At 40.6% G+C, this 15379-nt stretch overlaps 1 protein-coding gene across 1 annotated transcript; it reads right to left on the bottom strand.

The window, feature by feature from the left end:
* Nucleotides 1–13338: 13338 nt before the first annotated feature.
* On the bottom strand, nucleotides 13339–14673 carry LOC149393887 (putative acetyltransferase At3g50280). Its single transcript, XM_089618203.1, has one exon. The coding sequence runs from the start codon at nucleotides 14671–14673 to the stop codon at nucleotides 13339–13341; it is 1335 nt and encodes a 444-aa protein (XP_089474329.1).
* Nucleotides 14674–15379: the final 706 nt, after the last annotated feature.

Raw genomic sequence — 15379 nt, 5'->3', positions numbered from 1 at the left:
TCTTTTGTACAAAAGATCGTAGTCAATTGTACCCTTTACATATCTTAGGATCTGTCGGGCCACATCCAAGTGAGGCTTCTTCGAACTTTGCATGTACCGACTCACTACCCCAACTGCATAAGAAATGTCAGGCCGAGTTAAAGTTTAAGTAGATAAGACTACCTACTAGTTGTCGATACATCGTCAATTGTACCCTTTTGTACAAAAGACCGTAGTCAATTGTACCCTTTACATATCTTAGGATCTGTCGGGCCACATCCAAGTGAGGCTTCTTCGAACTTTGCATGTACCGACTCACTACCCCAACTGCTTAAGAAATGTCAGGCCGAGTTAAAGTTTAAGTAGATAAGACTACCTACTAGTTGTCGATACATCGTCCCGTTGTCCAACTCCCTACCTTCATGTGCACAAATTTTGGAATTTGGCTCCATCGGTGATGAGAATGGCTTGCACTCAAACATGCCAAACTTCTGAAGTATATATCTTGTGTACTTTTGTTGGCAGAGAAACAACCCTTCTTTTGTGCGATCAACTTCTAGCCCTAAGAAGTGTTTAAGCTCTCCTATCTCTGTCATTTGGAAGCGAACTGATAGATTTTCTCTCGTCTGTTGGATTTCTCGTATGTCGTCCCCAGTGATGATCAAGTCGTCCACATAGACCAACACAATCGCCAATTTTCCCTCTCTCTCTTTGGTAAACAAGCTTGGGTCTGCATGTGCAACTGAATAACCAATTCGAGTGAGAAATTCAGCAATATTTCCATACCAGGCTCTTGGTGCTTGCTTCAACCCATAAAAAGCTTTCCTTAGCTTGCACACATGATTAGGATTAGTTGCATCCTCAAATCCGTTTGGTTGGTTCATGTAGATCTCTCGGTCCAACTCTCCATGCAAGAAAGTATTCTTCACATCCATTTGCCACAATTTATAATCTTTACTTGCCGCGAGTGCTAGTAGGACCCATACAATAGTGATCTTCGCCACTAGACTAAAAGTTTCATCATAGTCTAGTCCATATTGTTGAGAGAATCCTCGAGCTACTAGGCGAGCCTTGTATCTCTCAATTGATCCATCAGGGCAACGCTTAATTTTGTAAACCCACTTGTAGGCAATGGGTTTGATATCTCTTGGCCTTGGCACTAGCTCCCAAGTCTAGCTTTGATCCAAGGCTGTGATTTCTTCATCCATTGCCTTTTGCCAAGATAAATTTTATGAAGCTTCTTCATATGTCTCTGGCTCTTTGACACCGTCTTCTAGAATTGTTGTATTAGTGTACTTGGGATTTGGCTTACGGATTCTTCCCATCCGTCTGAGTTAGGGAGGTGGCGTTTCTGTCTCACCATCTTCGCTTGGTTGAGCCACTTCTTGCTCTTCAACATCAGTGTCGCTTAGGTTCTCAGGCGCGTCAACACTTGACCATATATGTGTGGTTTGCTCTCTCATCTTCTCTTGTAGGATTTCTTCAATGTTGTTCAAGTCTGGCAAGACTTTCTTCTCCGAGGACCACCACGAAGATGCTTCATCAAACACTACATCTCGTGAGGTGTATCATCTCCCACTTGTTGGATCACAACACTTCCATCCTTTTCTTTGATTGTCGTATCCAACAAATATGCATCTTACTGCTTTCTTGTCAAATTTGATACATAGATGACTAGGCACAAATACGTAGCAAACACAGCCAAATACTTGGAAGTAGCTAACCGTTTGTTTCATTTCCCATAATGTCTCAAAAGGTGAAATGAAACCTAACCTTGGTTGGGGAAGTTTGTTGACCAAATGGGCAGCAGTTCGCATGGATTCCGCCCAAAATCTTCCTGGGACATTTTACGCGTGTAGCATGCTACGACAAATCTCTCCAAGATGTCGATTCTTTCTCTCCGCTACACCATTTTGTTGTGGCGTGTTGGCACATGTAAACTGATGACGTATCCTGCACTCATGCATATATCGATCGAATTCATCGGATGTGTACTCTTCTCCATTGTCTGAGCGTAGACAACGAATCTTCATTCCCAGTTCTCCTTCGACCGTGGTCTTGAAATCTTGAAACTTTGAGAACGTTTCAGACTTTTCTTTCATGAAGAACACCCAGACATATCTCGAGTAATCGTCGATGAACGTCACCATGTACCGCATCCCGCTGATTGATGTTTTTCTTGACTGGACCAAACACATCAGAGTGAATTAACTCCAATGGCTTCTTTGCTCTGAACTTTGACTCCTTGTACGGTTGTTGATGAGCTTTGCCGTATTGACATCCAGCGCAAACGATATCTGTTTTGACTTCAAGTTGAGGTAGGCCTTTGGGCATGGATTTCTCCATAATCACCTTTAACTTGTGATAGCCAACATGGCCCAACCTTGTGTGCCACAAATCCGCTGTTTCATTCTTCCGGGTTATGTCTACATAAGCAGACTTAGCTGAGAGCACATAGACAGACTCCACATGTTGTCAATGGTACCCACAAGAAGAGTTGTAGTCTTTACTTTTGTACATTTGATGTAATAAAGTCTCACGAAAACTCTTGCTTGTAATTGCTTATTTATTAATAAAAAGTTGAAACGTTCATTCATTCTTCCTTGTCTGAAGCTTTATGATAAAACCTTAGTGTTTAGTCCATAAACAAACCTAACAACATATGAAGAGACAAATGTAGATTTGCATGAACAAAATCTTCATGGTTTGCTTTAAACAATATATTCGCAATCTAAGGATCAAAGGACTACTGATCTCAGTACGATTGTTAGGAGAATCTATGATGTCTGGTTATGGGACATTGAGAGTTCGAGACTCTATAGTTCTTCTAGGTATCTTCCGAAGGTACTGAATTGACCAGTGCACTACTAGATACAAGATAAGAACAAACCATTTAACCTCTTATGTCTCGAGGTCACTACGTATGAATTGCATCATGCTTACCTCAATCCTTAAATGAGACATGTCATTTCATAGCTTACATATTCTCATTTGAGAAAGTCAGAGTTCGGATTCACTATGTGATTCATAACAAGACCTATTGGTGAAGTACTAAGTTATGAAGATGTCATGAGTAACTTTGTGAAGATCTCATAGATATGGAATTCATGTACAAGATTGTTGAAATACAATGTATATCACCTCATGCTTTGTTCATTGGAATGTGAATAAATGAACTGGCTAGTGTCTAAATTGAGTCTTGACTCTTTTGGATGAAACAATGTGACTTGTTAGCTCCTCGTCAATACATTGTTTCAAACTTATTCACAAGCGACAAAGGAGTTGAGAAAATAACAGCTAGAAGGGTAAAATGATAATTTTGTAAATCCCGACTACCTGATGATATTCATGAAGGGTAAACATAGATAATATTAAGTGGATCCCACTACTACAAATTAACATATTGGGTGCGGAAGGGTATTAGGTGCGACATGTCGCACCTAATAGTCGCACCTAAGCCCATATTAGGTGCGACATGTCGCACCGGATACTCATCCGGATGACTAAAAATTTCGCTATTGTTTAGTGTTATTCGGTGTGACAATGTCGCATCTAATATTAATTAGTCGTGCCTAATACCTTTAGGTGCGACATTTGTCGCACCTTATACCTTTAGGTGCGACAAATGTCGCACCCAATGGGTTTCAAATTTAAACTTCCCTGTCGAATCCCTCCGAAATTTTTCGGATATGGGATTTCATATATGATTATTACGTGCGACAATGTGGCACCCAATAGTTTTAGGGGTTTTAACCCCGATCCTCTTCTTCTCTTTCACTCATTCGCTCTATCTCTCTCAGCCAGCCCCACCCCGTGCTCTCTCTCTCTCTCAGCTAGCCCCCCGCCCCGCGCCCCGCCGGCAGTGACCAGCCTCCCCCGCCCCGCCGCCCGGACCAGCCCGCCGCCCGCTCCGGTATGTCCCCCTCTCTCTCTCCGTCTCACCGTCTCTCAATCTCACTCTCTTTCTCTCTCTCTCTCTCAGCCAGCCCCAGCCCCGCGCCCCGCCAGTCGTGACCAGCCTCCCCCGCCCCGCGCTCTCTCTCTCTCAGCCAGCCCCCCGCCCCGCGCCCTGCCGGCCGTGACCGGCCTCCCCCACCCCGCGCTCTCTCTCTCTCACCCAGCCCCCCGCCCCGCGCCCCGCCGGCCGTCACTAGCCTCCCCCGCCCCGCCGCCTGGACCAGCCCGTTCCAGTACGTCCCCCTCTCTCTCTCTCTCTCCGTCTCACCGTATCTCTCTCTCTCTCTCTCAGCCAGCCTACCGCCCCGCGCCCCGCCGGCCGTGACCAACCTCCCCCGCCCCGCCGCCTATATCAGCCCCCCGCCGCCACCTACATCTCACTCACTCTCTCTCTCTCTCTCTCTCTCTCTAATATATATATCTCTTTCAATTTTTTTAATTAAAATAACCTATTAGGTGCGACAAAGTCGCACCTGATATGAAATGATCCGCTTGGGCATTAGGTGCGACATGTCGCACCTAAAGGTATACATATTAGGTGCGACATGTCGCACCTAATACCTTTAGCAACGGACTTTTAGGTGCGACTTTGTCGCACCTAAAGTCGCACGTAATAAACTATTAGGTGCGACTTTTGAAGTATTTGGTGCGACAGTCATCGCACCGGATGACTATATTTGTCCTAGTGTCCACTCATCACAATTAGGTTGAATTCTTGAGTAGAAAATAAATTCATTTGAACCTAGAGATTCTCAGTGTCAACTCTTTAGTGGAGTCAGTTTACATTAAGTTAAACTTGAAAAAGGTTTGTGAACTTTTAAGTCCAAGTATTTTAGCTCAAGCTTTGTTCATTTTGATCCATGAGGTCACTGTCACAAATCATATCGAGTAGGAATAGTTAAACTAGAAGCTAAGTTAAAACAAGAACGAGACAAGTTTTACGAAAATTGTCTAAAGGGTATTTTTGTCTTTTCAGATATAGGACGAAATGAATGTCAATAAAAATTTTGAAATTGTCATATGATGACATATAAACACTCGGCCATGTTAAATAATTTGGGCCTTGTGGATTAATTTCATTTCATGGAATTTTACTTGAAAATTTTTAATGGGCCTTTTGTTATGTTGTCATGAACAAATGAATGAGCATCTAGAAGCTCCTTCTAGATGGTGAGGCCGTCCAACCCAAGGAGAAAGAGAGACCGATTGTGTGCATTAATGTATCAAGATACTTACCAAAAGAAAAAGAGGAAACAAATTTCCTCCATAAGAAAAGAAGGGGATCGGCCAAGGCAAGGAGAAGACAAGCGAAAGAGGAAACAATTTTGCTTCTAGAAGGCTTACCTTGCACGTCCAAATGAGAGAAGGAAATAAGGAATATTTGCTCATGAATATGTGATATTCTATAGAAGATGAAACTACCTTTATGAAGGTAATCTCTCTCCTATAAATAGAGGCATTATTCCTCTCATTTCATTCATTCCAAAGTTTTAGAGATTGAGAGCTTCTCTCTCTAGACTTGGCCGCCCCTTCCCCTTTCTCTCTCTAGTTTTCTTTCGTTTTTGTTTTGGCACCTATGTCCAAATTTGACCTAGTGTTTTAGCTCTTCGACTCTTAGACTTGTTCTTGAGTCTTCGTGTTTAAAAGTGCCCACACACTAATTCCTTTCTTTCTCGAGTGATTCTTGTGATAGAAACTTTCGTGGTTGCTCGAGTTCCCGACGAAAGAAGAAAGATGAGCTGCGTAGGCAGACGAACGTTTCAACCTTCCTAAGGCTTTTCAACGTTCAAGCTTCACAAAGGTTAGTAAACAAATAATGCTCTTTAATAGTTTTAATTTTAAATGTACTTGCTCTTTGTTTAGGTTAGTAAAATCGTTTTACTTGTTTTAAAGAAAATTTTTAAATTTCGCCGCTTGCTCGAAGCGTTAAATCTTTTCTTAACCCTAGATCAATTCCAACATACATCATCAATTGATTGGGCCCAAATGTAATTTGAACAAAATTACATCACAAAATCCGAGTCTCGATACGGTATCAGTAACGGTATTCGAATCTTTTGATGCAACAACCTCAATTTTTTTCTCTTGTCATATTAGATTCCTATGAAGTTAGGGGCAATCGTATCTGAATATTCATTATGCGTGACGCTTAAAATGCTATGTACTTTTGTGTTTATCGCGGGACTTGTAACATTTTGTTTGTTACTAGGTTATTGTACAATTAAATTGAACAATAAGATCTAAGATTGTACAGCTACTACCACAAATTTCATTTTTTTGGTGCCCCAATACTATCCGCTGCGACAAGTCGCACTTAATAGCTTTAAAAATTTTAAGCGGACTTAAAATCCCTCCTCTTATTTTCACTGTCCTGAATATTATCCGGTGCGACAGGTCGCACCAAAATATCGCACCTAAACGGTCAATGGGTGCGATTTGTCGCACCGAATACCTTTCAACAAAACATTAAATTCGCTCTTTTTTAGTGGTATCGAGTGCGACATGTGGCACCGAATACTTTCCGGTAAGAACGTCGCACCGGATACACTTGACAGAAATGAAACACCCGAGAGCTATAAAAAAGAAGTTCGGTTGAAGACAATAGAGGTGTTCAACACGCCAGAGCATGAGGTATGAGTTGATTTTTTTTAATTTCTTTTATTATCAAACTAAATGAATTTATGTCTCGCCAGAGCATGAGGTATGAGTTGATTTTTTTTAATTTCTTTTATTATCAAACTAAATGAATTTATGTCTCGCATGCAAAATCTCTCCGCAATCGAAAAAATTTGAAGAAGAAGAAGACAAAGGCGAGACAAGGGTCGCTAAGTTTGTTGGGTCATCGCTCCAAGAATGCAAGTCGCTTAATATTAATTTGCAATACATATAGTAGTCTTATTTTGACGTTGAAAAATTGTAGAGGAAAGAAGATGGGACTATAGGCTTAGCTTTAGCGATATGGTCGGACAAACAACATGAAGCTAAGGGATCGTGGACGACGGAGTTCGCGAAGTCGCAATTTGTATGATACTTGTTTTAATTACTGTATTTAATTACTTAAATCATTCTTATTTGATAATTTTTTGTGGTTTTTTTGTGAAGGATCAAGTTATCGCTACAGTGCCGGATATTATGCGACAAGTGGAGGAGCAAGGCCAAGTGGTCAGCCAAGAATCGACAGAGGAGTATGCAATGCGTGAAGTTTTCGGGACACGCCGAGATTAGGAAGTTGGGATAGGGCCTTCGATCCCAAAGTCTGCGCTGTCAAGCCAACAAGTCCAGATGGAGGCTCAACAAGCCGAGCTGCAAGAGATGCGACAACATATCGCCTTCCTCACACATATGTCTCAGCAGTCCCCCACGACTCCCTAACCTCAGCCTACGCCGCAACCAGGTGCAACCACAGATCATCAGACGTCAGGTATGTGAAATTCCTGCGAGATCGTCCTAGCAGAAACGGTGGAAAGGCAGCGGCGGACGAGTACGAGGAGGACTCATCGGATCTCAAGGTGACCTATTTGGAAGAGTAAATGGAACTATCGATAAGATGTATAGACAAAAAAATAGGATTTGAACGTTTAAATATGAATATCTAATACTAGACTTGATTTGTACGTTATTAGGTGCGACACATCGCACCAAATACTCAAACACCCGTCTTTTTTGAGGTTTTTGGAAGCAAAATAGGTGCGACTTTAGGTTCGACAAGTCACATCAAAAAGTGTCGCACCTAATGCGTGACATTCTTGGGTGCAACTTGCCTTTAGCGTTGGACTTTCAGGTGCGGCTTTGTCACACCCGAAGAACTTTCGGGTGCGACATTTTAAGCATCGGGTGCGAATTTCGTCGCATCCGATGCCTATTTTTAATCTAGTGACTCGGCAAAATAGCCCCGTAACTTCGGGAGCAAGGGTGCCCCCTCACAAAGGGGGTAGCAGTATCATACTGACGGTACACGGTACTTTGTACTTTCAATAATATTAATCAAATTGGAGGATTCGTACATCGGGGATAGAGTTAACGAAGGTATCGAAATGAGAAATTAGTTCTATACATATGACCAGCAATAATAAAAATAAAAGCAATAGCTAAATGATGATGAGCAATATCAGTCAGCCATAAACTTTGCGCTTGTGGATGGAATCCCCCAAGAAGGGTTAGAACCGCAGTTCCCGCTTCTAGAGATAACTCTTTAATGATGTTATTCATGAATAATGGTCTACGGTTCGAGTCCGTATAGCCCTAATATAAAGAAGAACCTTAGAAAAAAAATCGAAGTAAAAAGAATCTTTTTCAGGCCTATTGCCGATACTAAGTAGCAGCCAAAAATTTGTATCTGTTTTTCATGATATTATGCATGGATTAGATATATCATGGCAAATTCTTCATAAAAAATTGTATCTTCCACAATGGAATCTGATAAGTGAGACGAACTCTCCATGAGATTCATAGTTGCATTACGTATAGCTTCCTTGTTCGTAGACAAAGCGGATTTGGAATTGTCTTTCATTCCAAGGCATAACTTGTATCCATGCGCTTCATATTCGCCTGGAGTTCGCTCCGAGAAATATAGCCATCCCTACCCCCTCACGTCAATCCCACGAGCCTCTTATCCAGTCTCATTCAATCACGGCGCGGATAAAAAACTATTACTAAGTTGGGATTGGTATGAGTTTCTAACAAATATAATTTTTTCATTCAGTATAGCTTCTTGTGGAATCTTGATAGCTTCAATAATCTTTTAGACGTATTGCCACATCCCCAAGGATTAGGCCCACTTTTTATGGGAGTGGAATGTTTATGCTCAAAACCCAAATTCAAGTAGTCATTTTTTTGGTACTTCCCAAGGAGCCGATCTCAAATAAACAGGTATGGAAGCTATAATTGTAAATTACGCTCGAATCTATGGAAGCTTTGGTTTATACATTCCTCTTAGTCTCAACTCTAGGAATAATTTTTTTCGCTATCTTTTTTCGAGAACCGCCTAAAGTTCCAACTAAAAAAACAAAATAATTTTTCTGTATCTCAATTGAAAGTAATGAACCTTCCAAAATTGGTGTATTCTTTCTCTATATTTATTATTTTTATGGTATATCCGACAGTTTCGGATCATGGATTGAGTCGAATAACACACCTTCTTCTACCTATCATGTATATTGTCCTTTTCATTCTGTGTTGAAACACAAACGGTTTAGTAGTTTAGTTGAGATTTTACAAAAAAAAAAATTGAGGCTCGATTATACCTGCCAGCGAGATTGGCTTCAACCTTCCCACAGACCTTTTAGGCTAAAAATATCTAAATACCAAATTCGCCCTTTATATAACCTTCGCAAAGTAGAATAAGTTTTTGGAAAAATTAAAGAAAGAAACTCGAATTCTTTAATTCGGAATGAATCAAATCTCCCACATGGATTCTGGCAATGCAATATAGTTGGACTCTCATGTCGATCCGAATGAATCCTCCTTTCCACGGACATTTACAGCCCGTCTTTGCTCAATGGATACAAAACATCCATGCTTTAGCACCCAGTGCAATGGCAACGAGCCCAACATAGCTAGGTTAAGAGATAATTGAGCATGCCAGGACGTTGTTAGGATCTCATATAGGCCTTTATGGCCTTGGCTATAAAAGATTTCCTCGAATGATTAATAAAGTGATTATGCTTGTTCTCCAAATTCTTAGAGAAAAAATTAAAATAGAATTTTTTATGGAATTATATAATATAGATTTAGACTGAACGATTGAGGAATAACAAAAATTATATATAATTGTGACAGCATCGAAGCCTTGGGTAGTAAAAAAAAGTGGGATACTATATTTCCAGATTGGATTTCATATTCAAATGAACCCCGCGATTAATCGTATTTTGGACCGGGGCAATGAACTTATTTGAAGTGGATCATTTCGTACCAGAGAAGCCTATGTATGAACAAGGATTAATTTTCAGGGTTTTGGTTCACCCGGCCTATTGCAGCGAATGCTTGTCGAAACAATTATTTGGTTGGTCAGAAGAGTCCTCCGAATATTATTTTTTTCAATTAGTGATCCGTTTTTCAATTTTAATAGAAATAGAGAAGACATGCTCATTACATTAAAAAAAGAGATAGGAATTCTCATAAGTAATTGGGTGTGAGAGCCAAATGAATTGAAAGATTCATGTTTGGTTCGGGAAGGGATTGTGGAAGTTTTGAACTGAATGGAAATAGAGTCTACTTTCATTAAACGATTTATTAGATAATCGAAAACAAAGAATCTTGAAAACTAAGTTTTCGGCGGTCTGTGCACTGAAAGCTATAACGTGACTAGAATTTATTTTGAATGCCACCTTTCCGATAGTTTCTCGTTCTATCTCAGAATATCCATTCACTCGAAATTGATCCGCTTCCATTTCTACTTTTCGTAAATGGGATCGGGCTTTTTCATGTACATGAGCGTAAGAAATGAAATTTGAATAAAATTTTAAACAAGCAACAGCAAACCCAAAGAAATAAAAAACTAAAACTATATTGTAAGATTAAACAAAGGGATTCGCAAATAAAAGTGCTAATGCCACAACAAGTCCATAAATTGTTAAAGCTTCCATAAAAGCGAGACTAAGCAATAAAGTACCTCGTATTTTTCCTAACTTGCTATCCTCTTGCCTAGCGGGCAAAGATTTACCTCCGTGGAAAGGAGGATTCATTCGGATCGACATGAGAGTCCAACTACATTGCATTGCCAGAATCCATGTTGTATATTTGAAAGAGGTTGACCCCCTTGCTTCTCGCATGTTACAATCCTCTTCCCGCGGAACCCCCTTTCTCCACGGTCCAGGTCCGGGACGAGGCGGTACTTGTGATATTTCGACTTGGGACGCCTTTTATTTCGCGGTTTTTTGGATGTTAAATACCATAGGATGGGTTACTTTTTATTGGCATTGGAAGCACATCACATTATGGCAGGGTAACGTTTCACAGTTTAATGAGTCTTCCGGGCATGGATGTTCTTATTTGGACATCTTGTTTGGGCTGCTGGATTTATGTTCTTAATATCCTGGCGTGGATATTGGCATGAATTGATTGAAACGTTAAAGCGGCTCATATACAGAACGTCTCGAAATAATACCCGGAGCAGGAGATTCAATTAAACGGGATTCAGAAGATGAAATTTCCCCTCGACCATCAATAGGTTTAGCCAGGGCATTTATTAACTTAACAGAATCAATTAATTTGTGTATTGAATTACAAATCGAGAGAAATCGCGGATATCGGATAAAAACACCAAAAAAATTTAAAAATGTTACTTATCCTATAGATGCTTTATTCAATATATGGAAACTTTATATTAAATTATACAAGCCTTTGATAATAAATCTATTAGAAATTCACTTTTCCTTTTTTTAGATATTTGATCGACTACAATTACAATTTAAAAATCTTCCAAATTTTCGTGGGCGAATATTTTAACAGAGGTTTCTTTTGTATCAATCTACCCTTGTGTCATTCTTGTTGAAGCATACGGGGGGTGCAGGGCGGACGATTTCAAAGCGGACTCCCCATTCATTAGATAGAGAAGATCACCAAGATTTCGTGATCCGCTGCCGAACTTATGTCTGGCTTTAAATTTACGTGCCTATGACTTCGTTTCTCAGGAAATACGTGCAGCGCGCTTGGGTATTCGTGCTTGGGTCTTTTTTGAGACTTTCTATACCAAAAATATCCACTTAAACGAGGGTATTCGTGCTTGGGTCTTTTTTGTTCCAATGACTAAAATTAAAAAAAGGGTTCTTCTTCAATTTTAAAAAACAAAAACTTCATTTTAATATTGAAACAATCATAAGAGGAACTGGGTGGATTCCTTTGATATTTGGTATATCATCAAAATTTCGTTTGTTTTCTTAATTTCTTTACTTTTTTTATTTAGTAATAAAAAAACGATTACGGGTTGGGCGTCTAATTGTCCAGGCGGTAATGATAGTATCTTGTACCTGAACTGGTGGCTCACTTTTTCTAAGTAATGGGGAAGAGGACCGAAACATGCCACTGAAAAACTCTACTGAGACAAAGATGGGCTGTCAAGAACGTAGAGGAGGTAGGATGGGCACTTGGTCAGATCTAGCATCGGTTACTTCAGCGCCGTAGCGCCTTGGTACTCGAACATTGGCTCGAGGCATTTTCTCTACCCCTTCGTACCCTGAAAAAACAGGGGCACCTTGCGTCCTTGAACCGATAACCATCTTTCGGCTAACCTAGCGAAATTGTATAAAAAATTATGTACAAAAAAATATTAAAATATCTTCAAGTGGTGAGGGAATTGCATGTATAGAGATTCGAGCTAAATCAGGATAAAAAAATTCAAATTTTAATCATAATAATCGATACCTATGGTATTCTCATAATTACATTTACTCCCATTTTTGGATTTTGAAATGTGAAGTACTAAACAATTGGGTTTTGTGCCATTTAAATTAAATTGTTTATATACGACATCATTTGTTTTGTTGTTATGTTAATTTAGCTGTTTTTGTATTTTGACAGAACTCTCTTCACATGTTCTCTGCGATGTTAAAACATCTTACCTGTGACATGTGTTGTTTGGCAAAGATCGTGACATATCCAATTTTGTGGATATTATGCCAAGTTTGTTTATTTCTTTGATTCACGCTTTCGATTTTCTCTCAATCGAATAAGAACATGGCGATCATATTGGGAAACCCTATCAAAACGTCTATAGCTAGATTTCGACTCCTATAAAAGGATAAGTCCATTCCCTAGGAGTTTGGTTACACAATTAGACTTTTCGTGGAAGTCTTTGAATGTAAACACTTTGTTCTTTGTGTGATTTATATTTTGTCTTGTTCCTTATGTCGCCGTTCGTGCAATTGACAGAATTGAGTTTTGTAACTGTGGTACTATAGATCACGGGCAATTATAAATATTTGATCAACTTATTGAAAAATGTATTGAGTGAAAAATGAGGGAGATCCGATTCAAGAGGAGTCTTAGTCAGAATTCATAGGGTAATTTTGAATTCAAGATATCCTAAAAGTGATCATTTAAAGTTGTCTGTCTTGTACTTATTTGACCAGATAGTAGACTTCTTTTTTCTACGGAGATCGAATTTCTCCGGAAATAAGCATGATTGGCCAAACTAGATCAATTCCGTCTCTTTATTTTTACTGTTTTAATTGTGCTTTGAATCTGTTTATTCACATAACTTGTTGTAACCTCATAACAGACATAACTATAAAATAGTAAACACACTCTTTCATCATTAAAACATATTAAGATGCTGTTGAAATAAAAATCGATTTTTTTTTTTATGAGGCTATAAAAGTCCACCGCTTATTTAAAAAAAGATAACATTTGTATCCAAACCCCATTTACTGTAACGAGACTTGAAGATATATCAACCACATGTGATCATACCAAGCTCCGACCAGCGAATTCTGGATCACGAGCCAAAGCAAGCAGCGAGTCCGGTGAGAGACAAACCTCGAAATCGACGCTTCCATCTCCGGCTTCCCCCGGAATTGGCATCGCAACGCCGTCGATGAACACGCCACCACACCGCATGCCCACCGGCGGGCCCCACCCGAAGTCGTTTTTGAACACTTCGAACCGCGGCGACCCACCCGTTATCATAAAGTTCGGCGGAACCGAACCGCCTCTTGGCATCACCGGTTTCTTGGCCCACTCCTTTAAGAATCTCCTCACATTCTCCGGAGTCTGGGCTGATATCGCCTCGTTGATCAGCCCTGCTGCAGTGCCAAAACCTTCGCCGGAGAGGATTTCTCCGGCAGTGGATCTCGCGATCACGAACTTGATCGCGTTTCCGAAGTAACCTTCCGGGAGCTTTGGGCTCATCCTCGACCTCAGCTCCACGACCACCGAATAATACACCACTTCGGATAAATCGAGGCCGCGGCTTCGTGTCACTGAGACCCAGAGATGAGCCATGAGTGCCTGGAACGATGAGATTGTCCGACCACCACTCACTTCAGAGTTGGCCCTCGCCTTGAGTTCTGCGATCGTCTCTTTCGAGAATCGGAAGATTCTCGACACCACGGCTAACTTCTTTTCGGGGGAAAGAGGCGGCGATTTCTCGACCAAAGAGGGGATGCGGATTGGGAGGTCAAAAACCCCGTCGAAAAGCCTTGACCGATCGAAGACCGGCGGCGGGGACGGCGATGATAAATCTGCTCCGCCGCCTCGAGCGATATGGGACCAAGTGTTGAGGAAGTACCAGAACGACGTGCCGTCTATCACCACATGGCTCGCAGTGAGGCTGAGCACAATCCCGTCTTCGATTTCAGTTACTTGGACCGCAAGCAAGGGCTCAGAATCTCCCTGGTCGTTCAAGGGGTAGAACTCGCGGATGAGCTCCCTCGGGACCTCGACTGGGCCGAGAAGATCGGCCAGAGAAATTCCATCGGCCCCCGCGTGAACAAACAGCACTCCGCCGGCTCCGGCACGGCAGTCAACGGAGTAAGTGGCGGTGCTGCCGGCGGAGTCCTCCGACACGGCGAGGCGGCCGGCGAGTGGGTAGAATATGTCCAAAGCTTTGGAGAGAGTGGCTTTGAGGTGGTCGACCGTACTATCAATGGATGAATGACCTTTCTTGAAGATCAGGCAATTTTGCTGGATGGGAGTGACGAGAAGGTTGAGTAGATCGCAAGGAATCAACTCGAGCCGATCATCGCAACTAGGGTCGATAAAGTTTGGAAGAATATTGGAAGAGGAGATTACTCTGATCATGGTTGGAGAGTACTTTTCTCCTGTCTGTATCACACCACCTATAAAACTGTGACCGGCCTGGACCTACATATATATTCAAATAACTTCTTTTTCTCTTCAAGATCAAGTTCTAATTAGATAATTTATTATAAGGGAATTTTTTTTAATGACATTCTATATTTTCATTTGGTTATATATCTCAAAAAATTTCTTGTATATATCTCAAAGGAAATATTTAGAGCATCTCAATTTGTTTCTACATTTGAAAGTGAACTTTGAAGGATCTTAAATGACGTTATAAAGCCACAATCATATCTCAGATTTGCTTCTGTATTCAAGCAAACATAAAACTTCCTAGAGTTCCATGGCCGGCTGCATAAAAGGCTTCTAGAATATTAACCAACTTGTGACAAAATACAAATCAATTTATTTTGGATTTACTACTTGTATTCAGCGAGAGAATGAGAATAAAGATAACTTATAGAGATTTTAGATTACATCATAGTTATAAGAGAGGGGAATCTCTATTTATACAAGGAGGAAAAAAATAAACAATTACATTTGTACATAAGAAGTATGAATACAATCTAAGAAATATACAAACATGGAAAAGAAGAAATGCAACTTCCAATGAGATAGGGCAACTTCCAATGAGATAGTGCAACTTCCAAGAGATAGTGGGACTCGTGAGCCTGTGTTTTCAATACTCCCCCTCAAGGTTGATGGT

Source organism: Urtica dioica, chromosome 6 (genome assembly GCF_054948205.1).
Source record: "Urtica dioica subsp. dioica isolate 48M chromosome 6, U.dioica_male_clone48M_v1_H2, whole genome shotgun sequence".
Lineage (NCBI taxonomy): Eukaryota > Viridiplantae > Streptophyta > Magnoliopsida > Rosales > Urticaceae > Urtica > Urtica dioica.
This window is presented reverse-complemented; position numbering and strand designations above follow the sequence as displayed.

Bases quoted from the DNA above. Each gene is read 5' to 3' on its own strand.
- LOC149393887 (XM_089618203.1), bottom strand. From the start codon at position 14,673: ATGATCAGAGTAATCTCCTCTTCCAATATTCTTCCAAACTTTATCGAC.